Here is a 17,507-nt window from a genome sequence, read left to right as displayed (position 1 = left end):
ACGCGCGCTGACCAGCTCCTCAGGAATAGGCAAGGGGATCCGGGGCTAGGATGGGCCTCCTGGCTCCTCGGTGACTGGCGATGCCGTGGCCTGGGGCGCTGGGGCAGGACCAGCACCCACGGTCTGGAGAACAGGGTGCGGGGGTCCAGTGACCTGCCTTTCTGGCCTCCTGTGTCCTCCGAGAAGGGCAGGACTTGAGCTGAGACAGGCTGAGCTGCTCACCAGCCAGGAGGCACCCTCCTGCCCAGCGCACACAGCAGGCGCCTATAGGACAGACTGCAGATTCTTGCACCGCGGTGGGGGTGGGGCCCTCTGCCGCCCTGCAGAACTGCACCCCCAGGGGAGGACAGGAGGGGAGGTGCTGAACACTGGGCCTCCTGCCTGGAGCTCTAGGAGTCCTGTCTCAGGCCTCCAGTGGCTCCAGACCTCTGTGGGGGTTTGTCCCGCTTCACTGGGGTCCAGGAACTGCGTCCAGTCTGCCCAAGGGAGGCAATTCTGACTGCAAGTGTGGGGGAGGGGGGGGGAGCTCAGTGGGTTGGCCCCTCCCAGCTGGCTGGTATCCCCTAAAGACCCAGCTCAAGTCCACTGCTCGCCACTGCCAACCAGCACCCCCACCCCAGGCCCAGGACCCCTAAGCAACAAATGCAGCTTTGTTCCCCCGGCTGGCCAGGCCCAAGGGACCGTGGCTCCTTCCCAAGGTCCGCTGGCCTGCTGGCTGACTTAATCCTGCAAGCCACTCACGTTGGCTGCCCGGGGCAGCGGGGCGAGCTGGGCCTCCGGGCCGCCGTCTCCTCGAGCAGCTCTGAGCTGGGAGAGGCAAGGGTGCCCCTTGGCAGAGCCCCCAGACAGGATGTGGTGGAGCCCCCCCCCGCCCTGCTCGTCCCCATTTCACCGCCCCCCCATATCCCATAGGAAGCTGCTGGTGCGTCTGGGACTGGGGGGGCAGAGAGGAAGTGGCGGAGGGCACCCGGCCTGCCCTTGGCCCACCCCCAGCCTGCTCCTCCTCCATCCTAAGCTACTGCAGACGAGGCTGGGGGCTTCAGTCACTGTGGCGGCCGCCTGCCTCTCGCAGTACAGAGAGTGTGCGTGCGCCCAGCAGCGCCATCACCTAGCAACGGCCTCCCTCTCCCTTGGTGTCGCCCGTCCTGGGGGTGGTGCCAGGGAGAGAGAACAAGGCCGCTAAGATCCCGGGGCGCGGGGGAAGGAGGCTGAGGCCAAGGGCTGTGGGTGGGGTAACCAGCAGAGAAGGGAGCCTCGGGCACTCTACCACCCTGCCCCCGCCCTGGAGACCCTCCTGGGCCCGCCGGTGATCGGGGCACAGCTGGCAGCGGGGACTCGCTGGCAGTGGGGACTCTCCTCCAGGGGACCCAGAGCTGCACGTCAGACGGGAGGGCAGGCTCCTGGGGCCTCAGCCAAGGCGCCCCCCTGGCTGACCTTGTGCCAAACTCTCTGGGCCCAGACGAGGCTCGGGGGCCTCTGGAAGGCCCCCCGTTGCGGTGAGAGGAAAGAAGCAAGAGGAAAGAACACTTGGGGGGTGCGTCGGAGCTCTGGCTACGGCGAGGGTGTGGGGTGAGGGCAGGCGGAGGGCAGGCGGCTGGGTTGTCTGTGGGCTGAACAGTCTGTTCTAAGAAGCCAGACAAGAGCCGTTCTCAGAGGCAGACCCTCGAATGGGGGCTTTGTGCGCAGGGAGCAGTGAGAGGGCCCTCCGTGGGAGACAAGTTTCCAGCCTTCTTACGGGGATGGCTGGGTTCAGGCCCGACCGAGGGCACAGGGCCCCAGCCCCCAAGCCCTTCCATTCACTCTGCCCTCAGTCCTGGGCCCCAGGCTGGACAGGACGCCAGCCACAGGCCGGGAGGGGCCGGCAGTGGCCAGGGGGCAAAGCCCAGGTGCACCTGGGCGCTGCCAGGATGTGGCGTAAGAAAGGCCAGTGGGCACAGGGCTTGTCTACCTAGTTTATTGCTTTCCAAGAGGGGCCTTCTACGGGGGAGCACCTGAGCGGGGGGCGGGAGGGACAGGTCAATTGGGGGTACATTGGAGGAGGAGGCGGACAAAGAGACAAGTCCTCCCGGGGGGGACGGTGCCCAAAGGAGGCGTGCAGCGCGGGGCCGGCCGTGCCCAGGGAGGAGCCCGGTCCTGGGGGCTCGGTGCGGAGAGGGACACACTGGCGGTTCGGTCAGGCTCCAGATTGCGGAGGGGGGCGGGGGCGGGGCCAGGTGAAGTTCCGGAGAGTTTCAGGGCAGCTCTAAGGGCCTGCAGGACCACCACCCTGGCGAGCGCATGGGTGGGCAGGCCCCAGCGCAGCAGGGAGGGGCTCCGGCAGGCCTGGACCCCAGCCCGGGGAGCCGAGCCCACCTCTGGGCAGAGCTCCCCCACCGAGGGCCAGCTGGGCCTCAGCAGGGCGTGCCCAGGGCCAGGAGCTGGGGCGCCTCGCGGGGCTTGTGGAAGTAGCCGGAGGCGGACAGCTCCGTGTGCAGCTTGGCACGGGGGGCCGGCGGGGGCTGCCCGCCCGCCGCAGCCCTCGCCGCAGCAGCAGCAGCAGCAGTCCAGGAAGGCGCGGCCCAGCGGGCGGCTCACGCACAGGAGCAGCAGCGGCGTCAGGGCCGCCTTGAAGAAGGTGGAGAACTGCGTGACCAGACCCAGCAGCTCCAGGGTCTGGCGCGTGAGCGCGGCCGACAGGTAGGCGGCCACGACATTGCACACGTTCTCGGGGAGGGCGCAGAGGGCGTGCAGAGCAGCCAGGCCTGCCACGGTGCTGCTGGGCCGGGCCCCCCGCGGCTCCTGCGGGCCTGGCCGGCTCTCCGGCTTCCTGCCCAGCGGGCCCCGCACCCTCCACGTCACCAGCTGGCAGGTGACCGTGAAGAGCACGGGCAGGCAGAAGTAGCAGCCGAAGGACCACCACATGCGGGCGTTCTGGTAGGTCAGGACCAGTGAGTAGAGCGACTCAGGCAGTTGGGCCGAGGGCTTCATGACGCATGCGTCCACGGTGCCCGCAGCAGGGCTGGGCTCCCGCACCAGCTGCCACAGCAGGAGCTCAGGCGCGGCCAGCGTCATGGAGCCCACCCAGATGACCGCCAGCTTGGCCAGGATGGATGGGCACGGCTCTATGGGCCTGGCCTTGGGCAGGGTGCTGGTGGCCACGTGGAAGCGATCGATGCCCAGGGCACAGAGGCTGAAGGTGGTGACGCCCAGGGAAGAGACCTGCAGGGCGCGGGGTGGGGAGAGGGGTCAGCACCACGCTCCTGGGACTTCAGGAATCGTCCCCGAGGATGAAGGCAGGGATGCAGGGGTCCTGGGCCTGCCGGGCTGTGGATGCCCGTGTCCCCCGGGCGCGTGGAGGTGGGCGTGGGTAGCCTTGAGGGGTGCAGATGCAGACTCTCTGTCCTGCCTTGCCCTGCCGGAGAGGCCCAGGGTCGGGCCACCCGGGGAAGCAGCCCCTCCAGACTGGCCCACCCAGGCTCAGCCTGTTCACCCAGCACACAGGACGACTGCCCTGTGAGCAGAGAGGAGGTGAGTGCCAGGGAGAGGGGGGCTCCCTGCTTGGACCTCCCCTCCCTGCTGGGGCATGCTGTGGGGGCCCCGCCCCTCTGCAGGCAGGCCCCAGGCAGGGCTGGAGGGAAACAACACAGCCTCTCCTTTCATCCCAGAACAGTCCCCCGGGACCCTGCAGCTCACTCCGCTGCCCAGGGCCTCCTGGGGCCCCTACGAAAGGGCCCAGAAGCGCATCTGTCCCTCACCTCTCACCGACACCCAGCCTGCAGGGAGGGCTCACGGCCACCTGTCCTCCAGGCTGTGGAGGGGGCAGGTGTGCGGGACCCCAGTCGGGCGGGGTCCGGCTCCCCTCAGCCACGACTCTGCAGACAGGCCTCACAGGGAGCCGCCCTCTCCCTCCCCTGAGACCTTCCTGGTAAAAACCACCACTTGAATCGTTTTAACTCCAAGCACACTGTAGCTGTCACACCTGTCACTCGAGCGTTCACTCGGCCATGGTGACGCAGATCACCCATCACCCATGAGGGGGCCGAGCTAGGGCAGGTGAAGTGCCCCACACTGGTCACTCAGCTGGTCTGCCCGCCTCCAAGGCCCCGCGTCTGACCCCCATGGCTCAGCGGGGCTCCAAGCTCCAGGTAACTGAGATGCAAAGCTGCGCCCAGCCGGGGGGCTTCCTTCAGGTCTGAGCACTTGGGTGCTGGGGAGGGCAGAAAAAGGCTGTGCTGCCTGCTGAGCCTCGGCGAGTCCGTCGGGATGAGAACTCATCACTAGTTCACGGGACGCGGCGAGAACCGGGAAGACGGCAGCATTCAGAGGCTCATCCTGATTCCTTCCCCGCTCAGGCCGGCCGCCCACGCACTCAGCCCCGGAGGAGCGCGGCTCTGGGGGGCACGGCCACTCTAGCCCTCATTACTCCCCCTGAGCCCCACGTAAACAACACTCGGAAGGCTGCTGGCTGTACAGACACGGTGGCCTCGCTGTGTCCCACACAAATGCACTTATTTCGGGGTATTTTGGTGTGGTTTTGATTGCACTTTCTCCTCCCGGTCTACACATCCATCAGCACCCAGTGAGGAAGGGCCCAGAGATAAAGGGCCATCTGGTCTACCCCCTGATTGGGAGATAGGGAAACAGGAAAGGAGGTCTGACCTTCCCAGGGACACCCCAATATGCCCCAGCCTCAGCTGCAGCCCCCAGAACCAGGGCTCCACTTTCAGAGGACGGAGCCAGCAGCAAGGGTGACGGCAGGGACAAGGGTCTCGGTGAGGGCCTCCCCTTCCGTATTTGCACTCCGGGGGTGGGTACAGGCCTGACTGGTTAGGGGGGTGGGGCCCTGCAGGGAATTGGAATCTCCCTTCTTGCACCGATTGAGGCGGCAGGAAATTGAGGGGCAGAGGGGGGCACAGGGCAGAGCCATTTCTTGGGTGGGAAGACAGAGGGGTTAAGGCAGGGGAGGGAGCTCTCAGTGTGGAGAGAAGGGGGCCGCCTTGAGGTGCTGGGGGCGGGAGCCGGGCTGGGGGGCGGGGGGCCTGAGAGCTGCTGGAGCCGTGCTGCGTGCACCTCCCTGACCAACCTGGGGAGAAGCGAGACAGGCTTGGGGGGCCTCGCGCACTCTTTCTGCCCATGCTGGCAGCCCCCTGCCCCCGCCCCGTGGGCTCTCCCCGGCCACACACTCACCTCCACAAAGGGCACCGCCCGGCAGGACACGGCGCCCAGCAGCCTCTGCTTGGTGATCTCGTGGAAGGTGACGACGGGGAGGCAGAAGAAGAGGACCAGGAAGTCCCAGAGCGCCAGGCTGGCTAGGACGGAGTTCCAGGCGCTCTTCAGGTAGTAGCTGTGCCACACAATGCACATGACCGCCAGGCTGCCCACGATGCCCACGGCAAACAGCAGCAGGGCCAGCAGCAGGACGGCGTAGGCCCCATAGGAGCGCTCGGTCACTGGGTACAGGGGGTTCTGCACCTGCGGGCGCTGGCCGGGCGGCCCCGTCACGTTGCCCTGGGGCTCCTGCCTGCTGCCCCCAGTCGCTCTGGCCCGGTCCGGGGAGGGGCTGGCGGCCACCCAAGGCTGGGTGGGCTGCGGGGCGGCAGGGCGGATGGGCCGGGGGTACTCAGCCCACCCCTCGGGCACGTACTGCTGCAATCCCTTGGCGTCCTCCCGCTCAGCTCCTCGCCTGGACCGGTCCGGCTGCTCCTGGGCCACAGGCTGGTGCCCACCCTGTTGCAGCCAGACCCCCCGAGGGGCCCTCTCTGGCCCGGCTGCCAGCGCCACGGCAAGGGAGACGCCCAGCGGCCACAGCCACCGCATGGCCGGACGAGCGGCACAGCTGCCCGCACACAGAAGCGAGGCCAGGCCAAGTGCGGGCCCAGCTCGATGGGCAGCTGGCTGCTGGGCCCGCCCCCACCGGGCGTCTGGCATCGCCAGCCGGCTCCAGTGGTCACCCCCCGTCCCTCCACCCGCAGCAGCCAGGCAGGACAGGGCAGGGCCCTCTGCTGGACACAGGGTGCTCTGTGCCGCCCACAGGACACGCCTCCCCAGGCCCCATGGGCAGCAGCACTCAGACCTGCGGGGCCCTCGGGGGCCGCCCACCCTCAGTCCCGGCCGTGCACACGGGGTTGTGGGGACAGGGCAATCGCTGCTGCTGTTAGCCTTAGGCTTCGTGAGCACTCCCTGGGCCAGGCTGCCGGATAGAAGCCTCATACATGTTTACATTGCTACCGCAGCTCAGTGAGGCAAAGTAACTTGCCCAAGGCCACACAGCTGGGATCCAAACTGCAGGTGTGTCCAACTCCAGAGCTGAAACTCAGCCCCTCGGTCACGCAGCATACAGGAGTCCAGCAGGAAAGGGGTCCTGAAGAGCCTCTACACCCACAGTCTTCTTTCTCAGACGTGGAAACCATGGGAACCGTGGCCAGAGAGGTCAAGTGCCAGGGCCAGGCACACACAGGCCAGGTGGTCGGTGACCAAGGAGAGGAGGCGGCACCCTCTGCTCCCCCTGCTCTGCGTGTGCGCGTCGGCTGCACCTCGGAGGGGGCGGGCCACAATACCCGACCTGGGAAACGCAACTATGGTGCTGGAGAAGACTCTCGAGAGTCCCTTGGACTGCAAGGAGATCCAACCAGTCCATCATGAAGGAGATCAGTCCTGGGTGTTCATTGGAAGGACTGACGATGAAGCTGAAACTCCAGCACTTTGGCCACCTGATGCAAAGAGCTGACTCATTTGAAAAGACCCTGATGCTGGGGAAGATTGAAGGCGGGAGCAGAAGGGGATGACAGAGGATGAGATGGTTGGATGGCATCACCGACTCAATGGACGTGAGTTTGAGTAAACTCCAGGAGTTGGTGATGGACAGGGAGGCCTGGCATGCTGTAGTCCATGGGGTCTCAAAGAACTGGACACGACTGAGCGACTGAAGTGTAGAAAGGCAGCCCCCTGCCGGCCACGGCCCTGGCTCTCTGGGGCCGTGGGGACGTCAGAGGCCACTAGGTGGAGCCAGGTGCTCAGAGATGGACGTTCACGGCTGCCTGGCCCTTGGCCCTAGCCCAGCCCACCTGCCAGAGCCCGGCCCACAGACCCGTGGCAGCTGCTGGGGGAGGTGGTCTCAGGAGACCAGCTGCTGGGGGAGGCGGTCTCAGGAGACCGTGTGGGTTCCAGGGCAATCCCAAAGCTGAGGCCAGGCACCTGTTGTTCCGCCCCACCCTCCTGGGTCCCTCGTGGGTCTGCCTCCCCAACAAAGACCCCTCTCCAGGGCCACGCTGGAGCGGCTCCCCCAACAGGGCAGGCCACATGGAAGGCGACCATTTCCCAGCCGCTAGGAATCTCTCTCCTTTGTCCCAGAAATTCCCCGTCCTCGTCCCGGGGAATTCCCCAGGGCTGGCCGCAGGAACGGTCCTGGGGCGAGTTGGGGTGGAGTGGGGCTGGGACCTTGCGGCAGCTGTGAAGCCGCCCGAGATGGCTAGAATCTGGCATTTTCTGGAGCAAGTCCGTGGGCGGGCACTGGCCAGTGAATGGAAGCAGACCATCCAGATCTGACTCCTCTGCCGCTTACAAGCTGTGTGACTCCAGTCAAGCACTGAAACTCTCTGTGCCTCGTCTGCAGTGAGGAATCAGTAACAGACTAAATGGGCTTGTCTTTGTCCATCGCTAGAACAGCGTGTGGCACCTGAGAAGCGCTAGATGAAGATGCACTTCCGACTCACCGTGGCCTCTGGAGGCAGGTGCTGTTACTGTCTTCACGTCACAGGTTTGGGAACTGAAGGACAGAGATGCGGGAGGCGGGCGGGGGGCAAATTCGAGACAAGCCCTCTCCACTCCCAGCCCCAACAGCTGGCACCGGAGCCGGGCAGCGAGTCTTCTGGACCCTTCTCTGCCAGCCCTGCAGGCTCTGGGCTCTTGGACCACGGTGAGGTGTGCTCCCAAAAGTCAGAAGCTCAGGACCCGCTCCCGACTCAGAGACAAGCCCGCCATCACTCACCCTCATGGTCCAAAGGCTGGCTGAGCGTCTACCCTGCGCCAGAGGTTGCCACAGGCGCTCCGGAAGCAGTGAACCTCACAGGCATAACCTCTGCCCACCGAGATCCACACTCAAGGAAGGAGGCAGCCACTGAAAAACCTGAGCCCCAGAGACCATGAGTATCAATCGTGAGGAAGGACATGGGCAAAGGAGAAGGTGCTGTGCCAGCGAGGAATCTCTGCCCTTCACTTTGCTCCTGGTGAAGGTCAGTGGCACCCTGGGGCCTGTGGTCTGCAAGGATGCTATTGCGGTGGGACGTGGGCATTGCCACGGTGCGGCCTCCACGGCGATGTGTCGGTGCTTCTCAACCTGTGGCCCCTGGACAGCCAGCCTGGGGAGCGGGTCAACACACTGGCTTGAGCAGACGTTTGGGAAGGCCCAGCACCCACGCTCCAGCAAACGCACCAGAGGACCCCAGCGAGGCTCGAGTGGACGGGCTGCGGGTGGAGCGGACGTGGGCAGTGCTGGCCCTGAGGGGCTCTTGGGCCTGGGACCCGCCCAGGCCCGGGCAGCAGGGCCTGTCTCCATCTCCTTCCTCAGTCCCTGACATCAGGAGATGTTGGAACACACAGCCAGCAAAGGCACAGAACCACCCACCCAGGCCTCCCTGCCCCGGGATCCCCAAGCCCCCTCGATGGAGGAGGGGGGAGAGGAAACCCCTCCTCAACAAGGAGGATTCAGATGGCCGGGGAAGACTTCCCACCACCTGAAGGTGCTCCTTCCCGGGGACTCATGCTGTTACTCCCCAGCGTGGTGCTGGGCCCCAGGCTCACCAGCTCCCCACCCCTCCTACAGCCTGACCAAGGCAGCACTGGGATGGTCCAGCCCAGGGGAGGCTCAGGGACAAGGTGCCAGGGCGACAGCTGGGCGCCAGGAGCCGATCTGGCCTGTGAGACGTCACCCTGCCCTCCCGACCCCAGAGTGCTCCCTGGAGCTCTGGCCGGCACCCAGCACCCCGAGCTCGTCACAGACACTGCCCTTTCCCCGTGGAGAAGCCAGGTCCTCTAACCCAAAGACAGCCCTCCACTCCAGGGTCTCCCAGTAAGCACCCTCCGACAGCAGGATAACCCAACCGGCTGGCTCGTCAGAATAAACCCCCACATTTATAAGATGTGTGCACACCATAGAAGGGGAGTGACTTCTGCTGCTGCTGCTGCTGCTAAGTCGCTTCAGTCGTGTCCGACTCTGTGTGACCCCATAGACGGCAGCCCACCAGACTCCCCCGTCCCTGGGATTCTCCAGGCAAGAACACTGGAGTGGGGTGCCATTTCCTTCTCCAATGCTTGAAAGTGAAAAGTGAAAGTTGCTCAGTTGTGTCTGACTCTTCACAACCTCATGGACTGCAGCCCACCAGGCTCCTCTGTCCGTGGGATTTTCCAGGCAAGAGGACTGGAGTGGGGTGCCATCGCCTTCTCCACTGGAGGAGGGGAGTGACTTGTGCTGCTGCTGCTGCTGCTGCTAAGGTGCTTCAGTTGTGTCTGACTCTGTGCGACCCCAGAGATGGCAGCCCACCAGGCTCCCCCGGCCCCAGGATTCTCCAGGCAAGAACACTGGAGTGGGGTGCCATTTCCTTCTCCAGTGCATGAAAGTGAAAAGCGAAAGTGAAGTTGCTCAGTTGTGTCTGACTCTTCGCAACCTCAGGGACTGCAGCCCACCAGGCTCCTCCGTCCGTGGGATTTTCCAGGCAAGAGGACTGGAGTGGGTGCCATCGCCTTCTCCACTGGAGGAGGGGAGTGACTCGTGTTAGTATTTACTTAACAGATGTTTCTGGATGCCTGTTTAAAAGTGACATTAGAAGCACCTGTTACTAACGAACAACCGTCGTTTGAAGCCTCCATCCTCAGGGAGGTCACTGACATCCCAGGCCGCCCGGTCCAGTTCCAGACAGCTTGGATGTGGAAGTTGCTCCTTTATTAGAAATGTGACTCCAGGAAAATCCACTGGGGGAGACTGAACACAGCCAGGCTCCAGTGGGGCGTGGTCAGCAAGACAATGCCTCTGCCCATTGCCTGGGCGTTGCAGCAGGGCCCTGGCAACGGGCGGGTGTATGTGAGGTGGGGGGTGCTGGGGCGGGATGTGGAGGCCCACCGGGTGGTCCTGGGTGAGTCAGGAAGGCTTCCTAGAGGCGAGCCTTCGCAGGGGTTCCTCTAGGAACAGAATAAGGACGAGAGAGGGTGCTGGTTCTCAGATGGGAGGCAGGCCGCGGTCCAGCAGGCCAGTGGCTGGCAGGGAGACAGGCTGATTCCAGGAAGAGCCAGCCTGCTGGGAGGAGTGGAGGGTCACCCAGCCGGGGCAGAGAAGAGGAGAGAGCTGCTGCCAGGATCTCAGGACCAGGCCTGGGGGGCCAGGCGGGGCGGGCGAGCTGGAGACGCCTGGGAAGCCCATGGAGGGCGGTTCCCTGTTCTGCCCGACCACCCCTTCCCCCAGTGACCCCCTGCATGTCTGTAGCTTTCCCTGCAGACAGCTCCGTCAGGCTGTCCCCCTGGGGCACCTGGAGGCCCCTGGTAGCCCAGGAACTGGTTCTGGAGCTCTGGGGTGAGGGGGGAGGGTCAGGGTGAAATCTCTGGGGACAGCCAAGCCCCCAGCTGTGGGCTGTGACTGTGGCAGGGTCTGGCTGCAGCCTGGGGGGCCGGCAGGAAGCTCCTCTGCTTAGGGGGTGAGTGTGGGAGACGAGGGGATGCTCCAGATGGTCCAGCCCCTCGCCCCGAGCCACTGGCACAGCCTCGCCTCCCTCTGCGCCTCAGGTGGCGGGCGGGGACAAGCAGATCATTCACTGCCAGGCGCCCCTGCCACCGTGTCCTTTGCTACCGTGATGTCCTGGCAGGGCCGCCAGCCAGGCTCAGCCCAGAAAAACGCGGAGAGGAACCGACAGGGAGGCGCAACCCTTCACCTGCGCAGGGTGGCACCTGTCCAAGCGGCGGCAGGCACAGGCTGGCACTGAGGCGGGGTGGCTGGATTCCGTGTGAGGGTCCCTCTGCACCCAGCAGCTGCTCCAAGTCCCACCCTCACTGCGGACACCGGGTGGTCCAGGCTGGGTAGGCCAGGGCCAGGTCCCTTTACCTTCTGACCCTCAGCTCTCCTGGCGGTAAGCCCTGCCTAGAAGGCTCGCCCTGGACATCCAACCACACCGCTGAGCAGCATCTCCGAGACAAAGAGGGTCCCTCAGAAATGCCCACGTCTCTCCTCCTTCACACTGGCCTTGTCCCCTGCCCCTCTAAGAGCCACCCTCAAGTGGTCCCGGACGCTCATGTCCATGCAGTGCAGCCCCTGGGACCCCTAGGTGGAAGGGCCCTGGGCCTCCCATTCAACCAGTCTGACAATGGGCTGTGACCCAGAGGTGGGTGTCCTTGGGACTTGCGTCCAGGAGTCCAGCACCCGGGGACCCTCGGAGGGTGACAGGGGTACTCCGTGCCCACCTGTCACTCCTGGATTGGGGTGAAGAGGCGGGAGTGCTTCAAAGGAGAGGATTAAGGCCCCCAGCCGTGTCACCCCGCGTGCAAAGGTGACTAAGGACAGACGGGCCCCCCACAGCCGCCCTGTCTCACAGCCCAGCCTCTGCCAGGAGCGAGCAGGGCTGGGCAGGCCGCCCCGGACCTTGGGTGCGGCTTCACCCAGGGATGGAGAGAGCGGTTTCTGCCCCAGCCAGACGTGCCCCTCCCCCCGGCCAGCTGTCCCTGGTTGTGAGGGTCGGGTCCTGCCCTTCTCTGCTTCCCCACAGGACTCACTCTTTTTCTCTCCTGTCCAAACCAGCAGTCTGAGTCTGTGGGTCTGCAGACCGGCCTGGAATGGGCCCTTGATCTTGGGAGCTGAGGGGAGGTCCTTTGCTGAAGCTGCAGACGTGAACACTGACTCAGGGAGGTGGGCGCCCGGCTGACGCGGCCCCCAGCCCCTGCGCGCCCACCGACGTCCTGGTGCAAGTGTCACGTCCTGCCTGGCAGTGCGGGGCTGTGCTGGGTTCAGTCCAGGCCATTCCCCGGGTCAGGACTCGCAGCAAAAGCACACTGCATGTGGGGGTGAGGAAGGGCGAAGTGGGTCTCCTCTGCGCCCCCCAGGGTGAGCCCACGTGCCCCGACGTCTCTCCCCACGCACCCCCTCCCCTGACAGTCTTCCAGGATGAGCCCACGTCCCCCGATGTCTCTCCCCACGCACCCCCTCCCCTGACGTCCTCCAGGGTGACCCATGTTCCCCTGACGTCACTCCCCACGCACCCCTTCCCCTGACGGTCCTCCAGCGTGAGCCCACGTCCCCTGGACGTCTCTCCCCACACACCCCCTCCCCTGACGGTCCTCCAGGATGAGCCCACGTCCCCCACACGACTCTCCCCCTGCACCCTCTACCCTGATGGTCCTCCCAGCCCTTGGGTCCCGGGGCATACTGCCCTTCTCCGGGCCTCCCTCCGGGGCTGCCTGCCCACCGCTGCCAGGCCGCCCTCCAAGCTGGGTGGGCCCACAAGGCCAGAGGCTGGCCAGGCTGCCCTGGATGCAGGGCCCTCACCTATGGCCCGTGGCTTTGCTAGAGACCTCTCAGTCCCTTCCCACTTCAGTATTCCCCGAGGGACTTCAGGGCCGAGGCGGGCTCAAGTGTCTTTGTTTGCTCTTTTGAGGGCGAGGGAGCTCCCTGGCCCCCTGGACGCCGCCGTCTGCTGGGCCACTTCTGTCATCACTGGGGCGGGGGCGGGAGATAGCGGCGAGCCTGGCAGGGGCAGGAGGGGGTGCACGGCTCCCCGGGCGGGTGTGCTTGTGTGCGTCTATGCTCTCTGTACTCAGCACACGGCCGTGTGCGCTGCCCCTGCGGCAGAGCCACAGAGCTCCCACACACACCCGCGTAAAGAGGTTTGTATTTCTCTCGGGAACGGCTGGGGCAGGGGTGTGGCCCAACAGATGGCTGGCAGGTTACAGGTGTGCCTGGCTGGAAAGGCAGGCGGCCTGGCGTCCTGATTGGCGGGCCGTGAGTCACGGCGGTTGGGTTCCTGGAGCGGGCTCGCTGGCTGTCATGGAGTCGGGGTCATGCCCTGTCTTATCTCCAGCACCTCCTCTGCCCAGACGGACCGTGCTCCCCACCTGTGTCGGCGGTGACGCACGGTCAGTGGGTCATGCCCTCTGGGTAGCCTTCCAGTGGGGCGTGAGCCCACCGCGCCTGGGACGGCGGGCCTCCCGGGTCCTCCAAGTGGGAGCGATGTGAGGGACCGGCTGGCCACGAAACCTGGAAAAGCCAAAGGGGTTTCCTCGGCTTCCAAAGCCCCACTGAACCGACCAGCGACATAAAAATGTTTGTGGGTAAACATTCCAGAAAGCAGCTCCAGGCTTTGGGAAGGGCCTTCAGGGAGACAGGCCAGGAGGAACGGCGGCCAGGAGTAGGCCGTGGTACAAGGGCCCCCACCCTGGCTTCCAGCACAAGGGACCTGGGACGTGTCCTGCCCCCCAGCCCCAAGTCCCACGGGCCTGCAGAGTCTGTACTTCCCAGGTCTGGTGGGCGTGGCTTCATGTCCTTCCAGGAGGAGAGCCCAACAGTCCCAGAGGAACACAGAGAGGCCTGAGCCGGAGAGTGCCCGCCAAGGTCACCAGGTGGAGGCTGGCAGCGAGCAGGAGCAGACACAGGGACATCCACGCCACGACACCTGCCAGAGCTCTGCCCGCCTGACCATGCAGACAGCTGCAGCCCCCAGCCCTCCACAAGGGTCCCGGGACCACTCACTTGGCCGGGGGATGGCAAGGAGCTCGCACGGCCACCTCCACCCAGGGCTGCAACTGCCGAGAAGCTCCAAGGTCCCAACAAACCTCCACAAGCTTCCCACAGCTTCCTGTCCTGTCTGCCGGCCTGAGCAGACAGGACTCTGGAGTCTGGGTGGGGGCAGCTGAGCTGGGAGGCCCCGGCCAGCTCCCTGTGGCTGCCAGGCTGCCTGCAGTCCCCCAGACCTGGCTGGGGCCCACCTGGCAGGCACAGAGCCTGGGCTGCATGCCAGGGGGAATTTTCCACCTGCCTGGCCCTGCCGTTTGCTCTGTGGTCTGGAGCCGAGCGTGTCTCCAGCATACACACCCGAAGGGCTGATGCTCACCGAATCCCATGACAGCCGACAGTGTCAGAGGAGCCGTTGGTTCTGGGTCATGAGGGTCCCCAGGTCACCCAGTGAGCCCCACCTTGAACAGACTGAGGCCCAAGGGAGCAATGACACCAACAAGGTCACAGGGAGAGGCGCCCTGGGCTCAGACTCGGGCCACAGCCTCAGTGCAGAGTGCTGACTGGGGACGCGGGCCTCTCCCCCACTCCCCTCCACCCCAGGATCACTGGGCTGCCCCCCACCCCCACCCCTCCCCACACACCCTGTCCTCCCTTCTTGGCACAGCTCAGTGGGTCTGCCCTCCCCAGATGGATGTGAGAAGCAGCTCTGGGTGTGTGTGTGTGCGCACATTTATCCCTGGCCCTGGTGTGTGTGTGTGTGTGTGTGTGTGTCTGCCCTCCCCAGATGGATGTGAGAAGCAGCTCTGGGTGTGTGTGTGTGCGCACATTTATCCCTGGCCCTGGTGTGTGTGTGTGTGTGTGTGTGTGTGTGTGTGTGTGTGTGTGTGTGTGTGTAAGGGTGGGGCGAAGGCTGTGCATGTGACGACTGAAACCGGGTGAGCACGGAGGCGGGGGATGGCTTCTCTGCTGCCCCTCTGATCTCCCGCCTTGCTGGGGACCCCAAGACCCCTGGCCCGGCCCTAGGCCACCTTCAGGGCGAGGTCAGATGGGTCAGAGGGCAGCTGGGTCCGCGGGCTGGGAGCCCGGCCTCCGTCGCGCCCTCGGTGAGGTGACCCAGGTACCTGGGCTCCTGCGAGCAAACGGCAGAGGGAGGCCCGCGGCCGAGCCTGAACTGGGTGCCCAGGGCGGCTGAGTCACGCTCTCGCTCCACGCCCCCGGGGTCGGGGGCGGGTACAGGCCCGCACCCCCTCCTCCGGGGCTCGGAAGCCTCTGCTACCACCTCTTCACCCCATCGAGTTAGGAGGCTGCGCCCCCGAGGTGGTCCAGAGAGGCCAAGTAACTTGTCTACAGACACACAACGCACTCGTGACGCCAGAGCCGGAACACGCGCCGCAGGCCTGCCCCGCCCCCAAGCCCGCCGCCCAAGGGGAGGGGCTGCGACTGCAAACACCTGGAGGCCTGGTCCAGCCCGGGCTGCCCTGGCCGGCCGGCGTCCCGGAAGCCCTGCCCGCCGCTGCGCCGTCGGGGCGGGGCTGGACGAGGCCTGCGGAGGAAGTTCCTCCCGGGAGCGCGGGCGGAGGCCCTGGTGTGGGTCCGCCTCTGCGCGGGGCCTGGCTCCGCCCCCGAAACCTGCCGCGCTGCCGCCACGCGAACTGAGTCACGCAGCGTGAAGTCGGGCCTTCCCTGCTGCGCTGCTGGGTGAGGAGCGTGGAATGCAGAGAATTCAGAGTTTCGGTTCATCTAGCTCTGTGAGCTGGTCAGCCCGGCCGAGCCCTGGGCGGGTGTCTGGCTCCCGGAGTCCGCGTAAACACGCCCCCCGCAGGGCTGCTGAGCAGACTCAGTGGAATGATGTGTGTAACTGGCCCGGGGCCTGGCATGTGGCAACTGAGGCTGTTTTTGGATGATCGAATATTCCAGAAGGGGACTCTAGCATTAATAAGCCAGAGTTCAGAAAGACAGGGTAGTGTCCCTGATTCCGTGCACCCTACCACCGGCTGTGACAGCCGGGCACCCTCTGCCCTCCTCCAGGGGAGGACGGGGGTTGGGGGGGAAGGGGGGCGGAGCTTTCTGTTACCCCGAAACCAGTGCACCTCCTCACACTCTGCTCCTCCAAAACAGTAGCAGACCTGAACCCCAAACCTGCAGGGCGTCCCAGGGCTTCCAGCACGGGGGTGGGAGGGCGCTCTGTTGTTCCCCAGCCGCCACTCAGCTGAGGGGGCCTTTTCTGTCCCAGGGAGTTTCTTAAGATGGGGGAGCAGGGGACAGGGACTGACCGTGTGTGACCATGGCAACCATGCCCCCTGGACCGGAAGATCCAGCCAGGACCTCACCGTATCCAGGAGAGTCATCAGCCTCGCAGGGTGGCGGTGGCAGGGGGCACTGGGCTAGGCCCCCAGGAGACAGAACTGAGAAGACGTCAGTTGGGACAGGGCAGCTGGGCGGCCGTCGGAGCCTGGAAAGTGCCCATGTCCAGACCTGCAGCAGGGGCAGCGGACCCTCGACCTCAGGCCTGAAGGAGGAAAAGGCTTGGGGAGGGAGAGAAGTGCCTGCCTTTGGGCGCGAGGCTGGACTGCCCTCTGGGCAGAGTGGGTCCAGCCCTGTGACGTCACACCCTGGGCAGGGCTTCTGGAATCAGTGACCCTGGTTGATGTCCCCGGGAAACAGAGGGGCTGATGGAGATGCTGTAACTCGTGGTGAGGGTGGGTACGGCATTGCAGGCGTGAGCCACACTTAAAGGGAGTGCACGTCACTATGCTGAATAGGCATGTCCACGATTGCTTTAAGGGGTGCAGGGGAGAGAGGTGGGGAAGGGCCCTGCTGAGATGGGTGGGGGAGGTAAGGGCGAGCAGCCTCTGCAGCCAGCAGCAGATGGAACAGCTCTGAGGTCAGGACACGGAACTCTGTGCTCTCTGTCTAAGCCGTCCATCTCCTGCATGAGGCGGATCACCGTGTTTCAGAAGGAACACCACGCAGACCCCCAAGGACACTTTCTCATCTTTACCACCGATGGTAGACTCCCAGAAGCTAAGTCCCAGGTTCTTCATCTGGAAATACGAGTCTTAACCCCATCTCCGCTGGCTATCACAGGACTCTCGTGAGGATTCAGTCAGAAAACACAGGCAAGAGCGTCTCACTGCAGGGGCCACAAGTGGGTGAGGCCTGGTCCTGGGGCTCTGGCCACGCCCCACCGGCTCCTTCAGTCCTCATGTGGCGGGTTCTGTCATAAACTCCTTGAAGACAAGGACCTAACCTGTGCTCCTGTTTAATGGCCTCTGGGGCAGGTCTTATCCCACAGGAGGAAGGACAAGCCTTGCTGAGAGGTCTTTAAAGGATTTAAGCCTCAGGGACTCTTTCTGGCAGCATTTTCTGCCTCTCCTGCTGCTCCTGACGCCAATCTTGGTGACAGTGTAGGAGAGGAAAAATTCTTCCTCTACCCTCTTACGTTCAGCGCCTGGTATCTGCAACTCAAACTAGGGAAAGAAAGACAGATTATAGGAGAAAAGACATACACATTTTATTTGATGTCAATATTTTATTTTTTATGTGCATGAAGTTCTTCACAAAAGAAGTGAAGGGACTTCCCTGGCAGTCCAGTGGTTAAGATTTCATGATTCCACTGCAGGATTCAAGCCTGGTTGGGGAACTAAGATCCCACATGCCATGAGGTGCAGCCAAAAAATAAAGTAAATTATAGTAACAATAAGTTTAAAAAAGAAAAGTGGAGAGGTCAGGGGCCAAGAGCCAGGCCACCATTGCAGGCCAGGAGGACTTCTGTGGTGGTCCAGTGGTTAAGATTCTGTGGGTTGACTCTGGGTTAACTGTG

At 64.5% G+C, this 17,507-nt stretch overlaps 1 protein-coding gene and 1 long non-coding RNA gene across 3 annotated transcripts; both read right to left on the bottom strand.

Annotated features, from left to right (window-relative positions):
* Positions 1 to 2,250: 2,250 nt before the first annotated feature.
* On the bottom strand, positions 2,251 to 6,034 carry GPR37L1 (G protein-coupled receptor 37 like 1). Its single transcript, XM_014479603.2, is given in 3 exon segments — positions 2,251 to 2,490; positions 2,492 to 3,198; positions 5,167 to 6,034. Coding segments are annotated over 3 exon segments (1,548 nt in total). The 5' UTR covers positions 5,908 to 6,034; the 3' UTR covers positions 2,251 to 2,390.
* A 78-nt stretch (positions 6,035 to 6,112) lies between these two features.
* Positions 6,113 to 14,045, bottom strand: LOC138991223 (uncharacterized). Of its 2 annotated transcripts, none has more exons than XR_011467188.1 (3): positions 13,700 to 14,045; positions 12,500 to 13,207; positions 6,113 to 12,006 (listed from the first exon to the last, which is right to left on the bottom strand). It is a non-coding gene; the product is annotated as an uncharacterized lncRNA (long non-coding RNA). The 2 variants fall into 2 exon arrangements; XR_011467189.1 differs by having other exon boundaries at positions 6,113 to 11,835.
* Positions 14,046 to 17,507: the final 3,462 nt, after the last annotated feature.

The sequence above is a fragment of the Bos mutus genome, chromosome 16 (genome assembly GCF_027580195.1).
Source record: "Bos mutus isolate GX-2022 chromosome 16, NWIPB_WYAK_1.1, whole genome shotgun sequence".
In the NCBI taxonomy this organism is placed as follows: Eukaryota; Metazoa; Chordata; class Mammalia; order Artiodactyla; family Bovidae; genus Bos; species Bos mutus.
This window is presented reverse-complemented; position numbering and strand designations above follow the sequence as displayed.